We start from the raw sequence: 26484 nt of genomic DNA on the forward strand, positions 1-26484 counted from the left end.
ATACCTGTTTAGAACAACAGCTAACAAAGAGGAAAACATCTACATAAATGCTACATTATGCACAGAAATCACAAAGTAAGAGATATTTGACTAGAGATGATCTAATAACAACTGAATAATTAAGTAATAGGAAAATCAAGAAGGTCTTTTATAGTCATACACTCACAATCTCAACTGAGGTGAAAAAATGTACAATCCTGACATTCTAGTGCGACTGTGGATTAAATTGAGTTTAAGACAGAATGTAATGCAGCAACCCCATGTACAGCTGTGAACATACCTAGATACTCCTCAAAAGGAAACCATCCAAAATCCTCTACTGTATCCACTTCTGCGTCCATAATCTGTGGTTCAAATTGTTTTCTTCTTCGTACATTCTGACGTTGCACTATGAGATAGTGTAAACTCTGTGCCAAACGAGATGTTTAGCTTGGGTGTTTTGAGATGTGTTTAATTTTGAAAGAAAAAAATACTTTTTTTGTAATGATTCATGTTTGCAAAATTGGAGATTAACTGAACCAGAGATTATACTACATCTAAAACAATGTGTTCAGTAAGATAATGGTTAAGTATGTTTTGTACTTTTGTTCCTGGCACTTTTCCTTGGTCAGGTAATCCAGTTGCCAACTGGAGCAATATTTTCACTGGTACATGACTACATGACAAGGATTGTAAACTTATTGCAAGTTCACGGTGGGCTGACGTGTCCTCACTGCCCTCACCTCCAGTTAAATTCAACGAGTCCTTTACAATACCCAATTTCTAGATGCTGACTTGAATGTCTGATAGAAAGGGGTTAAATATATAAGGAATAAGGGGAAATTGATTCGCATGTCAGTGCTCCTTTGTAGTTGCTTAAATTAAGGACTTTAATATTCTCAGACTCCCTTGATCCTTTTCTCATTTTGAATTTGCTTAGTAACGTCTATGCTCACATCTCTAGCATTATACCTGAAAAGGGTCTGCCTCTGTCCCCTCAGATATAATGAAGAATGTAGGAAAGTGACTCTGACCTGCCTCGTGTCACATGACTTTTCACCTATGGTGAGGGTAGTATGATATAAAATGTTGTACTGTAAATAGAGTTTCCCAAAATAAAGTTTCTGGTGAGAAGAGAGGTTAGCCAAAATAAGTAGGGTATTATTCCTTAATGGAAAGTAGAGTGTTAAATAGAGAAAACAATGGTATAGTGTCCCCTTTGGTGCTAAATCTGCTGCTCTGTTTAACTTCCTGCTTGTGTATGTACATTACAATTATTATAGGTGTGCAATGGCAAATCCCAATTGAATGAATGAATGGATTTAAGATCAAATCAAGTTGTTTTCCTCCTCTGGTTGTCTACTCTTGATAAAATACCAGAGTAGGGAACAGTAAGTGGACGTGATTTGCTAGGCAAAAGGTTAGCTTATAGCTGTGTATGAGGAATCCTCTGCATGAGCTCTCAGCTCGTGTCTAAGATATTGGTTGTATAAGGTGTTAAAGAGATGATACAATGCAATATATTAGTCCACAAAAAAGGTGATCAGTGATATTCCATACTTGCCAATTTGTGTTTTTCTTTTTCACTTGCACAAAAATTTTTATCACAACAGAAAGAAATAGAACATTGTTGCTCTTTTTGCCTACTTCTGATTATATATTCGTTCTACATTAGAAACATTATAGAATAGTATTTGAATCTCAATTTAGCTCTTTATTATTGCTTGGTTGCCTAAGCTCTCTAAGCTTCACTTGTAAAAATTCATTTAAGAAATATATCTTATTTTGATGATAGAGTAATACAGCAAAATTGCTTAATACCATATGTGACATATAGTGATGACCCAAGGAAAGTGGTTGCTATCAACTGTTTTTTGTTGTTTTAGCTGATTTGTATTTTCAGTTTTTCTCGATAATTAAAGTACTTACAAATACTTTATTTATACCATTGCTTTATTTTAAAGGCATTAGTGAGTACCCAAGAAAAAATTCCTAAGGAAATAGGGAAGAGATCTGGAGAATTTAGTTAATCCATTTCTTTTGGCTTTCAGTAGACCAGTGCCTAAATCAGGATTTCTCAATCTATTTAGACACTAGTCACATCTGAAATCAGATAACACTTTATATAGGGGAGCTGACCTGTGCATTGTAAGATCATTAGCAGCATTTCTGGCCTGCAACTAGTAGATGTCAGCCGCAATCCCTCCATTCCTTAATCCTAACAATGAGAAAATACCTCCAGATGTTCCCCCAGGAGAGACAAAATTACCCTAGATTAGCCCGTCTGTTTTAAGCCATCTGCCATGATCATGGTGCTTGCATAGTGAAAACCTGTAACCATAGCCTTTTCTAGTGTTTGCTGATCCCTGCTTGTGGGGGTCTTTCCTGTGGGCAGCCCGATCTCACCTACAGTAAATCATACTTTCTTCTTTGATCTTGTTATTAAGCAAATGACTTCAACTTAATTTTGCTGACAAGCATCAAGTTTGACCACTGAAAAATCATTCTGTGGGCTCCCTTTTCACCATAACTCATAACTTCAATTTTCTCAATACTCAGGTTCTGAATCAGGAATACATTAATCATGTCTTTCCCTACAGTATTTGCATTTTTGGCAATTACGTACTAACGAACATGCCCTTTATGTGATATTTTAGTTCACTATACCTTTATAAATATTTCAGCTTTGTGATAATTAAGTAAATTGAACATGATTAATTAGAAATGCAATCAGTAGATGTACCTGTTTTTTTACAAAATACTACTGTTAATATCCTAATATTCTTTGATTAATATTCTCCATGAAGATTTTTTTAAATAATCTCTAAGTAAATTAAACTAAATGTTTTTTATTACAGGAAGCTAGAATTCATATAATTATACACATGGGGTAGACATTTTTGCTGTACATCTGAGTCTATTGCTCTTTATGGAAAGGCATAGAGAAAAAAGTGTTCGGTAGAATCATTCTGAAGAAAAATTGTTTCATTTGTGAAGTAATTATTTTGCAAAGCTATAACTACATCATATCATGCAGCTCTTAAAGGTGGCTTTTTAATTTTTAGCTTATAATCACGTCAAAGAAAGTTAGCTAAAAAGTAAAATTTGGTAAAAAGAAAATCAAATTTTTGCAGAGGTTGTGCTCCTTTTTTATACATTGTCTGCTGAATAGCATTATAATTAATCTACAACTTTTGAGTGGAAAACAGGTGATTAGTCTTTTTAATAAACTAAACACTCATGTATTTTTGTGAAAATATTTTTTGAACTTTCATTTTCTTTGAATAAAAATTTCACTGTTAAAATAAACACATTTAAAATGTAAATGAGTATGGCATAACACCTTTGAAGGGAACTAACCTATTTTCAAATTTGAAAATTAAATATATAGCTATAACATATTGACTTTTAGCTTTCTCTGCTCGTATTCCACATATAATTGCTCCCGAACTTTTCTTAAATTGTGTCATGAATCAGAATTTCCTTATGACCAGATTCAGGGTTCTAAAATATTAAGTTAGAAGAAGTTACGGGAAAGAATATTGAATGTGAAGTCTCAAAGTTTTATATAACTTATTTGACGTTCATTACAGCATTCAGAATTTGTTAACTAGTGACTTCTACTTTAGATTAGCTATTGGGAATTTTTAATTACGTTTAAAATTTATTGTGATTTTTACATAACAAGATCATTTTTTTGATTATTGAAATATTGAATAATAAAAAATAATGATACCTTTGAAATAGCTTATTTCTCCAAAAAGGCCCACTAAGCCACTACAAGTGTATTCCAAGTATAATAATTTTTAATCAGATGTTGCAGGGCTAGTTAAGAATTTTGCCCATCCATTAGAGAGTTATTTGACAAGAAAAAGAAAATGTAATCTGATTAGTCATTGGGTGTATTCCGTGCTTCTTGGTATCAGCTGAAGCTGAATTAAATTAGTCACTGGTGCATTTGTCGATTGGAGCCAGAAAGTCTGTCCTATTTAATCTTAAAATAATTTGTACTGAGTAAATTATGGAGGTAGCCACTAAAGAAATCACATTACTTCAGAATTAGCAAGATCAATTTCTTTTAGGGTAGGAAGATAATTATTGCCTCTTAAAAGATGGAGTAGATTTACGATTTTTAAAATCATGTCAGTGTGCACTTTTAAAATATTATCTTATGAATGAGTTACAAACATTTAGGCTTAAAATTCTAACAGAGGAATATTTGCAAAGGAAATCAAACCAAACCAGAACTAAACTAAATAAAACTTTATGTGCCATAATAGTTTGATTATTTATTTGCCTTTAATTTTATTCGGTTTTATACTGCTGTTTGATTCTTAAAACTCTGTAGATGTTATCCCAGGTGTTATCCCAGTTAGGTGTTCTCCCAGTTACTCATATGGGAAAATTGAGGAGGCTGAAAATATTTCTGTAACTAGCCCAGATGTCACATTTAAGAAGTGGTACTCTGAAGATTTGAATTCAGGTGTAATGCTTTTTGTTCTATTCCTTTCATTTATCTTTTCCATGTCATACCCAGTAGAATCACAAGTATACTATTCTTTACTTTCTATTTTTATATTCTTTACTTTTCTATTGAATTACTACTTTTTTCTCTCTTCATACAGTGCAAACTAGAATATCAAGCATGTCTCTTAGGAAAACAGATCTCAGTCAGATGCGAAGGACGTTGCCCGTGTCCTTCAGATAAGTCCACAAGTACAAGCAGAAATGTTAAGAGAGGTAAGTGATGAGCACTTATTCATAGTTTTATATTTGTTCTCGCTATTGAAATGTTGTGCAGTAAGTGTTGTCATATGTACATAGTGAAGTTTACTTTTGTACATATACCTATTTAGTAATTATTTTGTAAATGAGTTTTGTTTTTTTTCCTTTAGCCTCAATTATTATAGCAAGTAACGTTTTTCTATAGATTTCCATTTATCTTAATTGTAATAGCTGGATACTTCTTTCCTACATGCTCACCATACTTGCATATAAGAAATCTAAAGCAATGCCTTCTGTAAATTATCGTGTCTAAAATGTTTTAGATCCTTTTTCCCCCTTTTTGGTACAAGCAACTCATCAGTGATAGTATAAAAAGTGATAAAGTAGTTTGGTTTAGAGTAGAACTGGTTAGTCAATTAGAGCTGATCTTTTTAAATAAAGATGTCTACCCCATATAGTGTGTGTGAGTGTGTGTGTGTGTGTGTGTGTATAAGTAAAATTTCCTAATGAATAATTTTATAAATTAAACTAAACTCTCTTTTGGTTAGATCTAGAGTTTTTAAATTTTATTTTTGTAGGTTTGATGACAAATAATAAAATTATTGAAACTGATGTTTATTGTATTATATAACTTGACTTTTCATAGAGATTTTACCATGGTTTGCATGGTATTATTATTATTATTTTTACTTAAGGTATTCCTTATTCCTTTAAAAAAAATCTACATGGCTTGTAGTTTCAGTTCTTCATAGCTATAGACAAAGAAGGAAATATAAGGCATAGATGTTTTATTAAGTCCGAAACTATTTTATAGAACATTAACATAAACATTTATCATACATTTTATAACCATCTGAATTTTATTATTTAACAGTTATTATCATGGGTTCTGAATGTAAATAAGTTATTTTTGCCTTTTTTCTAAAAAAAAAATATGAATAACATATTCCTATAAGAAGATATGAAGTTTGTTTAATATAAATTATGTATTTTCTTAAACATGATATTCTTAAACTTGATATTCTATATTACAGTCCCATGATGAAAATGTTATTAAAGACAAAACTTTGAACTTCAATTATGCCATTTATATCTGTCTTTACTAATTAAGTAAAATTTAAAATAATTTAGAATTTAAAAGCTGTGTTTTAACATCACTTTTAGTACAGCAACTAACAGTTGATTTTACTATTCAAGAGTAAATTAATTAATTTGCAAATTAATGGAAAGCTAGTGTTCAAATATTAGGCAATCTGCAGAGACACACACACTGGTAGAAGAAAGGTTCTAAGCTATCTTCCAGGAGACTTGTTCTTTCAGCCTCACTCTTGCTGCCTCACCCCAGCATAGAGTCAATTTTAGAGCTCGATTCCTTCTGGATTCCTCAGGTCCCTATCTTCCAATCCACTTTCGGTAGCATAGCTCAAATGAGGATGTTCAGACATGACCTTGAATATATTAATCAACACCCATATAATTAAGAGTGATTACAGTTTTCATTGCTTCAGTATATCTTGCCTTCCTCATCCCCACTCTCTATTTATGTAATTGAATACATTTTCGTCTGAAAATCACTGGAGGTTTGAAGTAAATCCACCTGTAAGTTCAATATCGGTGTTTTATTATTTTTATTGGAAACTATTAAAAATATTTGAGAAGGGGTAGTTATAATATATATATATATATATATATATATCATATATAGCTATATATATATATATATATATATATATATATATATATATATGGCTCTAGTACATCGCAGCACTTCACTAAGATCTCCCTTCAATAAGAATCCTTGCTTTTGAAATCATTTTTGAATGAGAAAATATGTTTGATGTGGTATCAATTTATCATAAGTTCCCACAAACTACAGAAGGAACTCAGTATGCATTACATATGGAAGGTAACACATCTGAGGATTCCCATGCGAATAAACAATAATTATGTTTCATGTTGCTCAAAGTCTCTGTACAATGTTTATATTAACATGTCAAGAAGGAAACTTCTCTTAAAGTCTTATCGCGAGGGGGCAAAGATCATTTGTGTTCAATTGTGCGTAGAAAAAGAGGCAAGAATAATTTAAACTTATCCTGCTCTGATGGATTGTCAGGGCAAAACAAGTACAGGATTTTGCTAGCTACTGTGGAAAAGCAGTACAGAAAACTGAGAATGTCATTTACACACAGTGCTGAAGGCCAAGAGACATGGGTAATGTAAAACTTAGTTCGGTATCACTTCTAATCTTTCAACTGTCATTTACATGAGAAGCAGCTTGTCTTCAGTAGACAGTGTAGTGCAGGAAATTCAATTTAATAGTATCTCTGTTCTAGAAAAAGTGAGAAAGAAACTACCAACAATGAAATAGTTCTTAAATCTTTCTGACTTCCTACATTTAATGTCAAATTGACACCATAGTAAGTTTTCACTATGTTAAGAGCAGAATGTATTCTTCAAAGTGACTTGAAGTGTATTAAAACTAATAAAAATGCATTTCCTTTAGTAGGAAAAAACATAGTTCTCCTCTGTTCTCGTAATGTATTCAGTAATACCTATACATAAATTGGTCCAAATATATACATTCAAGTAACCCACATACTTGTTTTTTAAAAACCCACTAGTTTTTAAAAAAGTATTAGAGTTTATATTTTTTCATATCTCAGACCCAGCATAGTGCCTTGCATAAAATAAGCACAAAAATGATGTCAAATTAATGAATAATTTTAATAAACTATTAACAAGTGAAAGATATAAAAAACGAAAAATAGGTAGTTTACATTCTTTGAATTCTAGATTTTGGCTTTATATAAGTAGATAAGCATAGCCCTCTTAAATCAGTAACTTAACTATTCTTTTTTTTTCTTTTTTTTTTTTTTGCCGTTCTTACTCAAGATTACATTGTACATTGTACATCAAGATTAAGATGTACTTAATCAAGATTACAAAGTCCAGTGCTTCTAGGTCCCTCTACTGTATTACTTCCTTCTATTAAAAAAAAAAATGTTGTTTGATTACTAATACAGAATGGTTATTTGGAAGGTTAATCCTCTTCATTCAAAGACTACACATTTTAGCTGATTTTTAAAGCTTCCTAATGTATTTTATATACCTGGATTATTATGAGATTCATAGTTGTGAAAATGGACTACAAACAGACCATTTTCCACAGATTTTTGTATGTTGTTTTGTTTTGTTTTCAGTGGCAAAGTTATGCTCAAGGAATGATTCTGTCTTTGCCAGCAATTTATTTAGCACACATTCACCGTTGGAATTAGCATGATTTCACAAGCCAGTAGCATACAGGATGCTATCTCTTAATAATCCAAATAAGAAATCACATACTCCAAACAAATGAAAGACTTAATCACAAATCATTCCAGGCACACTTAGGTAAAGAAATGAAGTGCAAATTTAACAAAGGTGTATCTGTTTATACACGTTTGGTTTCTGGGGAGAGATGGCTTGCCCAACCATGAGCTGACTTGCACCTGCCAGTGCAAAAAACGGAAGTTCCCTGTTGCTAGATCACGTTGCTAGGGAAAGCAAGGCAAGGTTGTCGGTGGACAGTCTAGGCTGCTCTGAAGTCATCACTTCAGGGACTGTTACCTGGTTTAGCACCATTGCGGACCAAAGGGTTGCCTTGGCCATGGCAGGAGCAAGTGTCTCAAGGTCTTCAAAGAGCTGTTTAGTCAGCAAAGTGTGCCTCGCCCAAACCAGCACTACTGAATAGTCTCACAAACTCTCAGCATTTACAGTCTAACGGTCCCCTTGCCGTATTTGCTTTTCCACATGTTCGTATCGTTAAGCCCCCAGTGGGGTCCTTCAGCAGCTGGACTTCTGGGTGCTTCTAAATGTTAACAGATGAGATGATGATGTTCTGACACGACTTACTTTATTCTTATATCAAAACAACTTTACTTCTAAAAAAACTTATATTTTTGTCTCTGTCATAAACAAGTGGATTAAAACAGCTTCATTTAAGTCATAAACAAGTGGATTTGAAATCATATTAATCATATACACAACATATACACGTGTAAAATGCAATCCTAAATCCTTCAAGGGACCAGCAGGACCAAAGATCAAGAGCATCGGAAAGGGCCTTAGAAAGATTTTTGTTTGTTTGCTTTTGCAGCTAGTAAATCCAAGTCAAAGGAATCTACCCTAGACATATTTAAATGATTGCCACAGAAGTGGTTCATAAGCACAGTAAACTTTAGACCTGTGATATATCATAAGTGCTCCATTAAGTTATTTATTTGATTGGATAGATTCAGAAGATTCTTTTTAATTGACCTGTTGTTTCAAATTTGAGTATTTTAAGGTCCAAAATACTTTTCCTATTATTATGGGTTTTCTGTAGCTATTATGGTTTTGTATATCTAATATTTTAATTTTTAAATTAATTTTAACTATCACTTTAATATTTTACCCTCACCCCAGCATGTATCTAAACACGTTCACACACCTTCATAATTTGAAATGTTAAGTTTGAGTGGACATATCCATAGAAATGGAAGAAAACCTATAAAAGATTTTATCATTATCAAAAAGATTTAAAAAAAAAAACTTTTGTTGAGGTTGTCGAGAAAATGGAACTCTTGTACCTTGTTGGTGGGAATGTAAATTGGGACAGCATTTATGGAAAACCACAAAATTTCCTCAAAAAACTAAAAATAGAACTACTATATGATCCAGCAATCCCTCTTCTAGATATATACCCAAAGGAAGAGAAATCAATATCTCAGTGAGATATCTAGGCTCCTTGCTGCATTATTTATACTAACCAAGATATGAGAACAACCTAAGTGTCTGTTGACAGAAGAATGGATAAAGAAATTGTAGTATATATACTTACAGTGGGATATTATTCAGCATTAAAAGAGGAGATTCTTCCATTTGTAACAAAATGGATGAATCTGAAACACATTATGCTAAGTGAATTAGCCAGACAAAGAAAGAAAAATAATGCATGATCTCTGTTATATGTGAAATGTTAAAAATGTGAATACAAAGAAGCAGAGAGTAGAACAGTGGTTACCATGGATGTGGAAGTAGAGGGTATGTGGATATGTTGGTCAATGGGTGGAAACCTGCAGTTATGTAGGGTTAATAAGTTTAGAGATCTAATGTACAGCATGATGAATACTGTATGAATAGTAAATATTTGCTAAGGGACTGGATTTCAGATATTATCACACATCAAAAAAAAGGTAACTATGCAAAGAGATGTTAATTAGCTTGACTGTAATCACTTCATTATGTATATATATATATATCAAATCATCATGTTGTACATCTTAATAATATACAATTTTTATTAAAAAAATAAAGGAAATAAAGATTTCAGTAGATAAGCCTAGGTGAGAGAGGACAGAAGAGATAAAGATGAAAGCCTGAAGGGATTAAAGGCATGGGGCACATTCGAGAAAAGAACATATGCCATTTTTACTGGTACTCAGGGTACTATTAAAAGGATACAGTGCAAATCAGTCACTACCAAAGATGAAATCTTTAGATATAGTTCATTAGAGCCAGACACATAAAGAAGTTGAAGTTCTTGACCATACAGATAGCATTCCCTAAACAATTTTCCTAAATTTAATCTATGTTATTGTGCTACAGATGTCATGCTTTTTGGTTTGAGTGGGGTGGGTTAGATGCATTTATTTAGAAGGCAGTTGTAATACTTCAGAAAGAAGGCAATCATATGGTATTTGTCTTTCACATGGTACTAGACTAATCGGGGTGATCATTTCATAAATTATATAAATGGCTAACCACTATGCTATGCACCTGAAAATAATACAAAATAATGTAGAATGTGAACTATAATAAAAAAAAATTAGTCATTGGGGATATAAAGTACATCATAGTGAATATGGTCAATCATATTATAATAAGTACAGTGTCAGACGGGTAATAGACATTTTGGGGTTATCACCTTGTGAGGTATATAAATATATAATCACTGTGTTGTTTTGTACACCTGAAACTAATGAAAAAGAGAGAGAGAGAGAGAGAGAGAGAGAGAGAGAGAGAGAGAGAAAGGAAGAAAGTAATCAGGTTCCAGCAAAGATGGTAAATGTAGAAATAAGAGGAGAAATTGAATTTCAATAATATTGCTGAGGTGGAATTTCACAAAACTTGAAATTCAATTGGATATGACAGAAGGAAAAGGAATGTGTGAAACATAATTTTGAGTGTAGTAATCAGGGTGATTTATAGAATGTTAACAAAAAGTAATGGCTTCTGGGCCTGTTCATGGTTTCCACTATATTCTCACTTGCATTTTTTTGTACAACTCTAGGTTCCTTTTATCAAAAACTAAGAATCATATAACTCATCATATTTCCCTTTATGTTTTATTCTTCATGAGTGTCAGAATTAAATAAATACTCAATCACAGTAACTCCATTAGCATGCGTACTAGACATGCTTGTTCCTAATTTTGCTTGTGTGTTTGTGTGTTTTAACTATTTTACAGAATTTTGTTTTATGTGTTGCTATCCTGTGGGGTAGCATAATTTATTGGCTATAGATTTTAGAATCCCAGTTCTGCACTTGCTGTGTGGCCTTTGGCAATATATTTAAATTTATGAGTATCAGGTTCTTCATCTGTGCAATATGAAATATATGTCTTAAAGATTTATGAATGCATTTCCTGAAATTAAACCATCTTTGCATTTCTATTTCATTTTAATTAATGATACTTGTAAAATACTGTTGAGTGCTAATAAATTATAGAATGTTTTCACATATTAAACATACTTGTAACATTATTTTTATGCTTTTGTTTATCATGATGGGTTACAAAAAAGTTGGAAAGTTTTCGTCTTTTCTTATAGTCAATATTATTTATACAGAGGGTGCCCAAAAAAATGTATACACATTTTAAGAAAGGAATAAACTGTTTTAAAATTACATTGATGGGAACCACTTTGAGTGCCTCTTGTACTTGCAGAAGTCAAACGTGACTTGTGTTCATCTTTTGTTGTTGGTATATATCGGGGGTGTCCAAACTGCAGCCCGCGGGCCAACTGCGGCCCGCAATCCATTTTTTATTGGCCCGCAGCAAATTCCAAAAATATATTTAGTTTACTTAAATAAACCAGGTGAGGCAATTCACCTGGTGAATTCACCTAGGTCCTTTCAATTCACCAGGTACTTCACCTAGAGTGAGTGGCCCAGCTGTTTGTGTATTTTATTGCATATGGTCCTTGGTGAAAAATGTTGAAAAAAGTTTGGACACCCCTGGTATATATTGAATATTTGAGAGTTTGAAATAACTCAGCAGTAGAATCCTAGAATGTCCTAGGCGCTATAGTTATTGGTTATTTTCTTGATAAATTGTCCACGTTCGTTCATAGCTTTGGCCTTTACAGTGTGTGTGTGTGTGTGTGTGTGTGTGTGTGTGTGTGTGTGTGTCTAGATTCTTGATACAATTATGTTAATTTATGCTTTCTCAAATAAAAGTCTGCTTATTTAGATTTTAGATCTCTCAATCTACGTTGTACATTATATTTTTGTAATTGAAAAATACCCTTTTTAGGTCATTTAAGATCTTCTGGAAAGATCTTAATAACAACTCTGACACATTTGTTAAAGCCTATACCTTCATGGTTTTAGCAATTACAATTCTGTGGAGTTTATTTGTTTCTTAAATTCTTCAGTACTTAGTTTGCTAATTAGTTTAGAATGTGTTTTTATTAAAAGGCAAAGTTGTCACTATGGGACAAGAAAGAAGGTTAGGAAAAAACAATTTCAACGGGTATGCTGTTGCCAAGAGTGACTAAAAAACATTTTTTTCAAATATTGTGCCTTGTGTTAAGAATACTAAAGCCACACATTTATAATATAAGCACAGTGGGTTTATCAAACACAGCAAATTGTGTTGGCTTTTGTTATTCCTTGGGACCCACATCAGACATAAGGTAGAGAAGGAATCTTTCTGAGTCCCTCTCTTATCAAAATCACTGGAGCCCATATAATTTGGGTGTGGGGTCAGAGATAATTTAACGACAACATAAAAGAAAAGATAGCTATCTTTTAACAGGAGATCCCCCATCTAAGACTATTTTAAATGTTTTTAAGTAGATGTGGGAAGCTATACATTTGTAGAATATTCAGCTGTCTTCCAACATACTAAACTGAGAAAATCTTATAGTTTTTATCCACAAAATACAAGATACAGGGATGAGTTCTGTGATCTGACAGTCATTTTTTTCCCTACTCGTATATTGCTCTGAATCCTATAGATCCCTATTAGGAAACAGTACTTATTTAATTATTGTGCTCGGGTTATAAATTTATTTCTTAAAAGAAAAAACATTAAGTAATAAGTTACGTATACCTTTTCCAATGTCAAAAATTGACTTTTAATATTACATTTCTATACTGGACTTTTAAAAATAGCCCCTTTGTTTTTTGTTTTGTTTTGTTTTATTCTGTTATTAACATATCTGTTTATTGAAAAGTTTGACCTTCAGGAAACTAACCTATGATGCAATACAGATTATTTCCATCTACTACTATTCACCCTACCTGTTTCATGCATTTTATTTATTCCCTTAAAACCATTGTTGCTATTTGTGGCCCTACATTTTTGGGGGTTTTAAATCATTTCCATCTTTCTTGTTTATTTTACATCAAAAAGTTTTTTGTTTTTGTTCTTGTTTTTTCCAAATTTGAGAAAGACATACTGGCTTGAGTCACTGTCAAGAATACTAAAGCTATGACTAAGAAAGACTGCATTACTGAGAAGAATAATAGGAAATTAGTAAATATAAAAATAGAATGGAAAACGGAACATAGTTACTGATAGTAATGAAAAGAACAACAAAAAATATCCCCTTATGATGGGATGAATTTTCAGTAAGAAACAGTTTAATACTGGTGTATCAATATACTCTTGGAACATGTATACTTCTTCATGAAAAATAACATTCATAAAAGATAAGTTCTTCCATAATTTTATTTTAATAAATTCATAAAAAATAAAATTATAGGGAACTGATGATTTATAATAACAATCATTTATTGTTTTAAAAGATCCTCCTAGATTAAAAGTTAATATTTGTTCAAAAATAGAACATAACCTGCAAAAATATGGTTTTAAATGTGGAGATTGTGAGAGCTCTTCTCTGCAGAACATTTTTTTGGGGGTTAATGCTGCTTAATTGATTGATTTTAAATTTTACACAAATATTTTATTTTCTACATAAAATTATTGTGGGATTAATTTTTATCTTTCCTATAAATTCTAGGCAGAAATTTGTATTTTGAATATATGCTGTTGTATGTTATCAGGTATAAAAGTAGAGATAGCCCTGTTTTTACTCTTACTACATAATAGTATATTTAATTTTTGTACTATTTATACATAGTCCTTATATAACTCCTTTCCAGCATATAATCTAATGTGTTCTTTGAAAATAAATCTTTAAAATATGCAATCTAAGCATTATTTTAATAACAACAGTGACAGTCGCAACATTTAACAACAGGTATGCAATGGACTCCAACAAATCAGAATTGATACAAGCCCCATTAGAAGCATTCCCTATGCTATTGCCTATAAGTACTTACAAGTTAAACATTAGATTTAAAGACAACCAAAGATCACGTCAGAAACTGAACATTTCTAAGCTTAAAATGGATTCATTGAGATTTATTAAGGGGTTGATATCTGTCAACTCTTTTCCTGAGATTCATATGGTAAAACATTTCCTGAAAAAATAAATAAAATTACACTGGACAGAGAGATGCTGTTATCCAGTCTCTGCACTCAAACATATCAGATTTGTCTTGCCTTCTATGTACTTTAAAAATTTTAATCCAACCCAGAAACCACATTCCATTCAAGATTAGTACAAGGAAGAAAATAAATGATAAGTTACATAATCACAAATAAAGTTTAAAAATCACATTATTTTCAATAAACATGCTTGCTCACTGTCCCCATTTTCACATGATACTTCTCTAAAAAGATATAATCTACCCCATACTAAACAGTTTTGACATCCACCAATATTAAATATGAGATAATAAGGAAATGTTTGCTATTCTATTTCTAATACTGAATTGCTATCTTTCCAAATGTAGAAGTGAGAGCAATTGATTTGTATTGAAAAGATCTTGTGAGAAATTCTTTTGAAAGTAAAAGAATCATAAAATATATTTGAAGTTTAGCATCACACAGTCTTTTGGAATAACAATTCAGAATTTAAATTACAGTTTCTTGATAGAGCTTACTAGTTTTCTTCAAAACTCTCAATGAGTTCCTACTATTCCCGTGATCATTTTCAGTCTCCAAATATGAAAGGAAAGCAAAGTCAATGAAGTATTTATATAGTCTCATAAAAAAAAAGACATGTTGGTTTGATATCTCAAAAAATAGAAAAACATGGATTGTCAATTTTACATGCAGAAGAAATGTCATCTGTATTTTGTAGAAGAAAGCATAAAGACAGACTGAATTAAAAGCAAAAATAAATGAGAATATATTCTTTTTCTGTAAAATGTATTTGGAGCAAATAATTTAGTTGAACTAAAGACACTGTGTACTATTCTATACTTCTTTATTTTATAATACTTTTAAATCATTTGATGAATTACTAGTAATGAACTTTCAGGATTAATTATTTTATCTTAAATAAAATAGGTCTGTTAATTATGTATCGAATATCTGTTACTTTTCAAATGTCTAAAATAAGAAAAGAAAAAATATACTGCAATTATGTTATTAGTGTTTGTTTACAGGTTAAAGAATGGAAACCATGCCTGTGAATTTTTTCCAATTTGAAATGCTTAAAAAATAAATTTATATTTTGTTGCATTCTATATGGCTTAAAATCTAATTTTAAAAGTGTATTTGAAGCTCTCCATGCTTTTTGTTACAATTATCATCTCACTATTAGTTTGATTCATTTACTTGGAAGTTATATTTTAAAAGTCTATGAATAATGAATAATATAAGAAGGGAGTAATATTTTGAGTTAATACTTTAACAAACCAGTTCACAAAGATTTTCATTGAATTCAGCATGTAAAAGAAAGGTTATATTTGGTATTTTAAATACTTAATTTAGGATATATGAAGGTTAAATATCATGGTGGAAAAATGAAGAAGCAAGAGCAGTTAGAAGGTTGGTAATAATTTAAGCTTGAGATGATAGTAATTTAGGTATTGAGGATTAAAAGTAGATAATGGATTTAAGGAATATTTTGGGAGCTAAATGGTTGGGACTTATTGAGTGATAGAATTTAGCAAAGGAGAGGTCTTCAGGACTCAGTGACAACTCCTGAGAAGATTTCGATGACACAACAAATATGGAAACATTGTTAAAATATCTAGTTTAGATGGGGAATTTTTTAGGTTCAATATTGAACACAGTGTAATTAAGGTGTCTATGGCCCAACTGTAGACTTGTCTGTGCTTACATATCTGGGAGAAGAGGTTTGGGTTGGAGATCCACAGAGTTGTGAAATGTGACAAAAGTAGGGCGAGAAGTCTGGAAAAGACTAATAATCACAGACTCAGAAGAGAAAGAAGAATCTTTGGAGGACTTAATGAGGTTAAAATGAGAAACGAGGGAGAACAATGTCCAGAAGCTGAGGAATAAATTCTGCCTTAAAAGAGATAGTCAGCTTGATTCTTGAATACAGGAGGAATGTTCTGTAATGTGAATCTGAGAGATGGATACAGACTTGGGCAATTAGAATGGCAGTACGTGGTGATTATAGAAAGAGCAACTTCAATCTCATGAAAGTTAAATGAAATAATGAAGACAAATTACTTCCCATATATAATAGGTATTAAATAATAGTTTGTTTCTTCTTCCACCTCTGCTCATTTCCCATTCCCAACATGTAATTTATTTCAGTCAATACAGTGAGGTTGAGAGACTATAATACATATGTAGAATGTGAGGGAAAATGGTGAATATATATATGATATCTATTATGTGCAAGGTACTTTGCCTCTCTTATTTAAGTTACTCTTTAAAACATGTAGGTATTATTGGTATACCAGTTGGACACTGAGGAAACTGAAGGTTATAGAGCTCAGGTATATTTCTAACTTAAGGTAGTTACCAGGTATTCTTTCTGTTTCTTAAGCCCGCATTCTACATATTTTTTTCTAAGAATAATGAGATCTATTTTAACCCGGGTTTGCCACCTTGGTAAACTTTGAATAAATCCTTTAAATTTGTTGGGTTTGAACTTTCAGTAATTTAGAAGAAAAAGGGCTGGACTAATATAATTTAGCTCCCATTTGTATCTGCGTGACATCCTCTTGGTGCTTTACCTGTATTATTTCGTTGAATTCCTAACAAAACTCTCTGAAGTGGATTCTGTTTGCATTCTCACTTTACGGATGATTAATCGGAATCACAGAGAAGTTAAGTAGCCAGTTTACAGTCACAAAGGTACTAAATGTCAGAGTGAGGCTTTGAAGCTGTGCTTGCCGTCCCTTAACTATCCTGTCATTAGTGTAGGCTCTTTAGGATTATGGTCCTGCATCGTATGCTCTTTCAATATCCATCTCTATTGTGAGATGTATATGTGAAATAAATTATATTATTTGTATTATATTACTATTACCCATAAGAGATAATATAAGGAATAACATTAGATTTCCAAAATGAATTGAATACAAGCAAACATTTTCTATACAGTCACAAGAAGCAATGTGAAATCATTCTAGTTTTCTTGTTAAAAAGTCTAAAAATTGGCTAACTTCACCTACAGTCTTGGCCAACTTCTGCTAGTGGAGCCAAAGTTTCATAAAACATTATATAACAAACATTCTTAGATGCCAACAAGGACACATACATCATTTACTTTTCTCTCCTTAGATTATTTTGTTGGTACTTCCCCTGGTAGCATTTTCATGTTTCCAGGGAGACACAGAAAGATAGTTATTTTAACAAAACACAACTTGCTTAATGTAATACTAATTACTCGCTTTTGTGCCTTTTCTTCTACAGTATATTCATACCAATTTTCTACGTATTGGCAAAATGATTACTGTTTTGATTATTTTTACAGAATTACTAATGTTAGGCAAATATAAAAACACTGGTAATGAAGACATTACCAGAAATAAAAACTTTGTTCAAAAATTTTAATGTGTAATTTTTGCCAAATCAATTCTAATTGTGAAAGTATGATTTACCTCTGAACAAAGTGACCTGATGTTGAGGACTTTTACGTTATAATGTGCTCTTAAGTGGACTTTGGAAGCATTTTATTTTCTATTAACTGTTCATTTCAGTTTTTCACATTTTTTCCTCTGTCTTCACCAAAGATCTGATATGAGATAGCAGTTAATTGGTTTATGTTTATATCACATTTACTTTAAAGTATATTTATATCTATTTGTTCTTAGCTTACATGTTCTGAAGGAGAGACTTCTGATTATTTTTTTTTAATGAAAATGTGACAGTTCTGTCACCATAAAGGAAATATTTTAAATTTAGTGGTAGAACTCTAATAGTAGAACCAAAACTAATAAATATCAAAGAATGTTTATTAGTATCAGAGAAAATAGCCACAGATAAATATATTTTTGAATCACACAAATAAGCTTAAAATATTTCTGGAAGGTTTAGAAATTCAATTTTTGTAATTTATTTTGACACCTCCAAATAACTCATGCACAAATCAAAGTATAATGAGAACAAATGTACCCTGCTCCAGACATATCCTAAACTAATACCTATATATTATTAAAATCCTGTTCTACTGATTGGAGGTAACTACTTTTAACCGTTTTTTTTTTTTTTTTTATTTAGCATTTTAGTTCTTCTTATCATTATTCTGATGTATACATTCCTTCACTGATGATGTATCAGTTATAGACAATATTTACTAGCTATTTTGAAAGGTAACATTTTGGCTTATTTCACAACCCTAACTGCCACCTGCCAATGGTGACAGTCAACTATTATTGCAGTTAATCTATTGGTGATTTTTGTAACTTTTAAATATGTGTTTGGAAGCAATTCTCCATAGTGTTTCTACAAGTCTTAATCTTTTCAAGCAATTATCTTTGGACCCTAGATAAAGTGTTTACCTTGAGGTGAGTGGGAAAATGTATTTAATTTCAGGATAGTGAAGCCCCCTGTTTCTCCTAGGAGATTAGCTTGTATCCCACAGATCCACTGTGGGCAGTATCCCGCTAAGCTGGTTCCACATGGTCTCCATGGGACTTGAGGGACAATGAGAACCCACGGGAACAAGGCACTCTTGCTTCCTGCTGTTCCATGAGTAAGACACTGTCTAAATTTTTCAAAATTGTTTCAGTTACTTACTGAATTTATGGAAATATGGCAAGCAATATGCCAATTTCCTGCAACCTCTTGCCCTCCACTCGGTAGGAGTCTATTCTCCACCTTTCTACCAGTGGAGACCTGTTGTTAAGTCTGCAGTAAACTTTCATGTGTAACTCACGTAACTTGTACTCATACTCAGTATCCAGTTTTTTGGATTCAATATCTTTCTTTTTCTCATGTCTCCTTTGGTTTTCTTGAATATATCCTAGAATGTGTTCTTAAAAGAGTTGTATGGATGGTGGACTTTTTGAGAACTTCAACATCAGAAAAATCTTTATTTGATTTTAGGGTCAGTAAGTATAGCTGAAAAAAATATAAAATAAAATATCATATTCTCTCAGAAATTGATAGCATTGATCTTTTGTCTTCTAACTTCCAATGTTGTTGATAAGAAAAATATACATTACATCAACTGCTATAATAACTTAAAAATATGTAATAATTAAAGCATTATACTGATATTAACGGTATATTTACAGAACAAAAAAGTGTACCTACCAGAAAATCCAAAGTTATATATTAGACTAAATATGGATTTACCTTCTTCCAAATGTAAATATTTTAATAAATTATATTTTCACTTCTTATTTTTTTAAAGATGCAAGAACAGTACAGAAAAGGGGTGTTATCAAAAACAATGGACAACATATCCTAAAATAATACCTATATATTGTTAATGATTCACATACTATAAGTATGACAAATGTCTCTATACATTTTTAAAATAAACTCTGTATATTAGTTACTTCTGTCAGATAAATTTTTAATGGATTTTAGCTACATTTAAATATAACAAATATGAAGTATACATTTATTTGTTTAAAAAAATGCTTTACCTTTAGACATATTATCAAAACATTTTGATGTTCTAGTCTATTCATATACTAAATATAAAGTATTGGTACAGTTACTTAACTAGGTCAGCAAAATAATTTTTATTGAAATTCTACAACTTCAGGCATTATTTCTTTTAATAAGGTATTAAATTTGCATCTGGCCTAATTTTTTGTCTGTCGTTTTGCATATATCTCATGTACTAGATCAAGTTCTACAAATTACATTTCTAAAAATTGTGATCATAATAAAAAGTCTTCTATTTAAACCTAAGTATCCAGGGAGTCAGTGAATCCTAGTGCTTCAACTCACAGATGTTATGGTCAGACATCTATGTGCTTACGTTAGTAATCCTGCCAGTGAGTTGCAGTTTGACCTTGAAAAAAATAGTAAAGCACTCTAATTTTCAGTCTCCTAAAATTCACTGTGTTTGAAGATTACGTGTGTAAAATGTTCTTAGCACAGTTCCTAAATTATAACTTTTATTTATTCCTCAAGGATCACTATTTTTCAAAGATCTGGGATTTCCCCCACTTGGAAGCCAACAAATGAGCCTACGTAGTTTCATAGATGCTGGCAGCAGACAGGAGACTCCTATATCAGAGACAAAGGATGATTGCTCACAACACAAGGTTCATGTTCACAGTCACACATGTGCTGCGGAGCAGCTCAGGGTGGTGCTGTGCACACAGTGGGTTTCAGTCCCAGCTGAGAAACCCCATCCTCAGGAAACCCCCCGTCAGGAGGAGGCTGATAGCAAACATGTACAATTTCTTCCCCAGAGGAAGGCCTCATCTTGATTTTTCTGCACAGCATAATATTTGCGCTCTGCTCTGTAGGTAGACAGTACCTCAAATCTCCCAAGACCATTTGTTCTACACACATCATTGAAAAGATAGTACAAGAACAAAACCTCTTACAATATGTGTTGACACGAGAGACACATGGAAAATTGTCTCTCAACAATATTACTAACAAATTCTTTCCTGCTTCCTAGTGAATATCTACTTTCTGTTGAGCTCTTTGATTCTGCTTTGCCTTCCTTTTCTTTTCTTGTGAATCTGTCCCTCTTAACTCTCCTTTTGAATTTGCACCTCTTGCCTCTTATGACTGCTACACTCTTCCCCACCTACCCATCCTGCTCGTTACTTCTTCTTTAGTGCCTTGTTTATACATGGCGGTCAGAAAATAATTATTGAAATTAAATGAATGTATTGAATTTATTGATCAGGAATTTATATAATGTGTAGTAACAGTGAATCTTAGAGAAGGAACATTAGAGTTTTCTGTACTGTAATTCTCAAAGTACAATCCATGTCTGCTATAGATACTTGAATTAAAGACTTTCATTTCACTGAAGGTTTATTGGGAAAATATTAGTGCAGCAAGCTCTTTATTTTAAGGTAATTATGAGTAATTGCTGGGTTTGAAGCTAATTTTAAAAACTGAGATGACTTTAAGTCAATTTAGTGAATGAATAGTATAAGAACAAGAACTTAGAATCCTACAATCTTGGTTTGACTCCTATTCTATTATTTATAGTCATATGCTATGAACACCCAATAAAGTGTTACTATTATTGCTTTAAACAGACGACTATTTACTGGAAATAAATTGTTTCAATTTTTATTTTTCAGAGAGGCGCTTTATTTCTTTACTTTTGAAGAATAATTTCACTAGTTATAGAATTTAAATTTGGCAGGGTTTTTTTTTCTTTAAATATTTTAAAGATTTTACTTCAATCTTCTTTTACTTATATTGTTTCTGGTTAAAATTGGCTACAATTCTTGCCTTTGTTTCCCTGTAGGTGAGCACTCCCCATTCAAGTTTTCTTTAACATTCTTTGTTTTTTACGGTTTGAATGTGATATATGTAGTTTTCCTGTTTTTCTTTTGCTTTGTGTGTTTGTTTTGCTTGATATTTTCTGAACTTTTTGAATCTGTGGTTTGGGGTCTGTCATAAATTTTGGAAAAAGTCTTGTCTATTATTTCTTTAAATATTTTGCTATCCTGATCTCTCTTCTTTTGCTTTTCTCATTAAGCAAATATTGCATCTTTCGATATTGTCCCAATGTTCTGGGTGTTCTGTTTTGTTTTTATTTTTTGGCTTCAATTATTTTTTTCTTTCTGTTTTTCTTTTTTCTCTTTGTATTTTAGTTTAGGAAGTTTCTGTTGATCTGTTTTCAAACTCATTATTTTTCCCTTGACTGTCAAGTTTACTGATTATGTATTGAAGGCAGTCGTCATTCCTATTACTGTGATTTTTTTTTTTTAATTTCTATTGCTTTCTTTTGATTCTTCTATTTTATCTCTATGCTTATATTAATTATTTGGGTTTTCATTGTTTCCTCATCTCTATAATAGTCTAACATGCTAATCATAGTTATTTTAAATTCATTCTCTGATTATTTCATTATCCAGTCAAGTGACACTAGCTCTGATGATGGGTTGCTCTGTCTCTTGCAATTGCTTTTTAATTTTTTTTAAAAACTTTTCCATGACTTGTAATTTATTGTTTTTGTTGTTGAAAGTTGGAGAGAATGTGTAGGGGAGTAAGCACTGAGGTAAATAAGCCATTAGTGTAGGATTCTGTTACTATGGCTGGGATTTGAGCTGTGTCCCATGATTACTGTAGCTCTAGGACTCAGAGGTTTCAAGTTCCTCTTATATCATTCTTTTGCCTTTCATCTCGTAGGGAGCTCCCCTTTGTACTACTCAGAAACACTGAGCATTTGGCAGCTCTTTCAGTTGTTATTTACTATTATTATTATTATTATTAGAAACATGTTAGAGTGTTTGTAAGGTGGTTTGTAGTTTGCTAATTTTCTGATTGTCTTAGACTTTTAGTGGACCTGTGTCTTAAGGAAGTGATTCTGTCCCACTTCCGGGCATAGAGGCCTTTTCTATTCCTGACCCCTCTTTCCTTCTCCAACTACAGAGTTCAAAATCTACTTCTCTTAAGTTCTATACCCTATCAGTTACGGCATTTATTTATTTGTTGGTCGGTTTGTGTGCTCACTTAGGTAAACTAGGAAGGTTAGAGTTGGGGAATTTCCTTCATGTGGCTGGAAAAAGGGCTCTGGCAAAGTGTTTTCCCTTGGAAAGTAGGTCTCTGTTATGGAGAAAACTCTGGGCTTATTTCAAATCTCTTTGTCTCTCCTACCAGAGCCACAAAGTGGTATTCCCTCGGTTTTCTAGAAGGCAAACCCATACTATATGGAGGCTCCATAAGACCAAGTCCCCCAGGAGTTTCTCATCATCATGCTAGTCCACACTCAGCCTTTAGCATTTTGTCAAAATTACCATTTATGTGTCCCTATCAGTTTATGCCTCCAGTAGCTTCTCCAATTCAGCACATCCTGGCTGTGTCTGTCTTGCTAGAGTAGAGCAGAGTTCCTTCCCCTGAGCTTGCAGAGTATCAGCATTGCCCTCAGGTGAAGTTCATATCTCTGGTCCCCAGAGATTAGGAGTTTGTCAGGGAAAAGTGGCTGAGAAAATGTCATAAAATGGCCACTCTTCCATTCCAGGTGCCAAGGCCATGTAGAGAGTTGTTTTTTTTTTCCTTCCTTCCTCCCTTCCTCCCTCTCTCGCTCTCGCTCTCTCTCTTTTTAAATCCTCTCCATGAGAACACTCAGGGGTTCCTGGAAGAATAGCATACAAAAGTGGAGCCCTTCCCCTTTGACTTCAGCTTCAGGAATTTCTCACTCTCAAGCTAGTCCATGCTCAGCCTTCAGCAATGTATCAAAACCTCTATATCCGTGTTTCTACCTTTTTATGGAATCCATCAGTTTACCTGTGAAGTAATAAATCTCAGGTGATATATCTCTAGATGTGCCCAACTCAGATTTCAGGGTGGTGGTTTGCCATGTAACCACAGGTCTCTGAAGGGTCCAGGAAAAGTGAAAAGTAAATAATTTTTAGTTTCTTCTGGTTTTTCTTGGTATAAAAACAGAAAAAATGACTTTCAAGCTCTGCACATGTTGTATCTGAAACTTGAAGTCTAAAAATACTTTTAAAATATAGATCACCACACAATTGTTAATGAATCATTATTTATTACCATATGATTTATTGGAGTATAATGCTCATCAGTTGTCTTTTGAATAAAGGATGACACTGTGACTCAATAGTAAAAAAAAAAAGATGCAGTGATATTTCCTTCCTATAAATAATATAAATGTTTGAATGTATTCGTCTTCTGACCTAGATATTCTAGAAACCAATAGTACGAATGTGCCAAACAGCAACTGCACTTTAAAGTTTAGTTAGTCCTCTGAAAAAGAGGAAGGAAACCCAAAGATCTTAATTTTGCTGGTTTATTAAATGGCCTTATACTTACTACTATCAGTTTTGACTGTGATTCAGTTTTGACTGTAACTCTGATTGCTTTAACTCAAAAGACAAAAGTATCACCATTTTGCATTCTGTAAAATGAACAGCACTGTTCTTTTAACTATTTCTGCTGATCCTGCAAGATCAAGCACCAGAGAGGACTCCCAAGCATTTCTCAGCAGTTGTTCAGTTGAGTCAAATTGAGAGCTCTGCTCCATTAGCATGGGAGTAGCTTTGTAATTTTCTGAATAATTAATGAAAACACTGACTCAGAGTTCTTCCCTCTAACTGAAACTTTGTTTTAATTGATTTTCTTAGCATACAGTTGTTCTTAAAAACTTTATTAAAAAATTAAGGCTTAATTATCAAAAGTATAAAATTCACTAAAGCCATTAATAAGTAAGCATAACATCATGTCAGAGCATCATAGCCTAGTAAAGATAATGATGGAGATATTTTGTATGATTTGGGGTCAGAGACCATTTTATTTGGTTTAGATAGGTCCTGATTCCAAATAGTATGGGGAATTTACACTTAGAATAGTGCCATTGTTTTGCTTCACTTTGTAGGATTAAAGGAATTAACCTATATTGATAGAGTTTGACTTTTTCAGAAAGGTAATCTTTTGTTATGATTAATAAATAAATGGAAGGATGAAAACTCTTATGACCTAGATTACTGTTTCCCAGAGGAATTTGAGTTTTCCAGGTTTATTTTATGATCTATATTTGAATATTATGATCATCCCCCTGAGAGTATGTGGTATACATTTTGCAAAAATTAAACTTTATAAACCCAGGTTATTCCATATGCTACTCAGTGTGATTTATTTCAGAAATTTTGTTTACATATTGTGTAATTTCAGAATTAAGAAAAAACAACAAAAATAGTCAGAATTATGTAGAAGTTTGTAGTTAATTCTTTTTTAAAATTACAACTGAAATGCAAATAATAATTTCCCAAAAATAGTGTCATTTGTTTCTTATCAAACAAATTGCCTTATGCATATAAGCATATAAAAATAATAACATTTAAAACAGACATTTTTATATAATATATTAATATATTATGTATATATCAATGTGTATCACTATATGTATCTTATATGTATGCAGTTACGAAAATGCTTTAACATGAAGCTCATCTCAATTTTAGTTATTCAATTATTTCTTCCACAAATTAGTCTGTGGTACTTAAGATAGTTGATATTACCTTTAAAAGCATTGTAAATACTTATATGCTGTACTATATTTTTTTAATATACCTACTATTGATATTTTGGAACTATGCCTAAATATAATTATTTTACTTTTGTTTACCTTTAATATTAGCGTATACTGTTCTTTTTTCTTAATCTATAAAACTAATGAGCAGTTTTTTTACCTTTAATTAATGACTTAAACTTTAATATAGTTCATTAATCAGTAATCACTGTGAGCCAAATGCCTTTTCAAAAATCATGACATCTGATTCCCAACATACAAAACTTATAAACCATTCATCTTAAAGTGTGGCTATTTATTAAACAAATAATAGTGCCTTTTTTATAATAATTACCGTAGCTTAAACATTGCCACTCAGACTTCCTTTTGTACTCTTTTGGAACATACCTCTGAATTATATCCTGCTAATTTAAATCACATTTACTTTTCAACTCTCTTCTCTGCCTCCTTCTCATGCATACTACAGCCATATGGACTAGAGACAGGGAAATTTCATTTTCCTTTTAGTTATTTTGTGATTTTCATTTTGTGAATATCAGAGGACAGGGTCATTTAAAATAGGAGGGAAGGCTATGCTATTTGGCAAAATCTCTAGTGAGATTTAATCATAATTTCTTTATTTAATTAATTAATAATTTCACTCCAGATTCTGCAAACTGTCAATTAAAGTACCTTCAGCAAGTGTCTCCTTTATAGTTCTCAAAAGGGGCTTTTAACTAACGTTAAAGTTGCAGAGAGAAAGGTTTAAACTCGTTCACTCTTAAAGTTCCATAGTCATGATCCAAATTACATAGAACTGCAGTGTTCATTGTTATATTTATTTAAAAGCTCCGTTTTGTATGTGGTGAATATACCTGTTTTTATTGTAGAATCATGTATTTAATGATAATTATCTTTAAGTATTATCAATCTAGAAATAATGTATCCATGCAATATGGAGTTGCTAATGTAATAAGGATTAATGAGGATTAAAACCCCATTTTATAGAGAAACATTTGAATATGTAGGTATTCCATTAGCTGTATCTGATTGAATAGAAAATATTTTTTCAGAA

At 32.0% G+C, this 26484-nt stretch overlaps 1 protein-coding gene across 3 annotated transcripts in view; it reads left to right on the plus strand.

Moving 5' to 3' along the window:
* SPOCK3 (SPARC (osteonectin), cwcv and kazal like domains proteoglycan 3) overlaps positions 1–26484 on the plus strand; it is a 335252-nt gene that overhangs the window by 232178 nt on the left and 76590 nt on the right. For all 3 annotated transcript variants that reach the window (XM_033135313.1, XM_033135311.1, XM_033135314.1), the window contains one exon: positions 4605–4719. In XM_033135313.1, coding sequence (XP_032991204.1) covers positions 4605–4719 — 115 coding nt within the window. The remainder of the gene's footprint in view (positions 1–4604; positions 4720–26484) is intronic.

This window comes from Rhinolophus ferrumequinum, chromosome 18, assembly GCF_004115265.2.
Source record: "Rhinolophus ferrumequinum isolate MPI-CBG mRhiFer1 chromosome 18, mRhiFer1_v1.p, whole genome shotgun sequence".
NCBI classification, from domain to species: Eukaryota; Metazoa; Chordata; class Mammalia; order Chiroptera; family Rhinolophidae; genus Rhinolophus; species Rhinolophus ferrumequinum.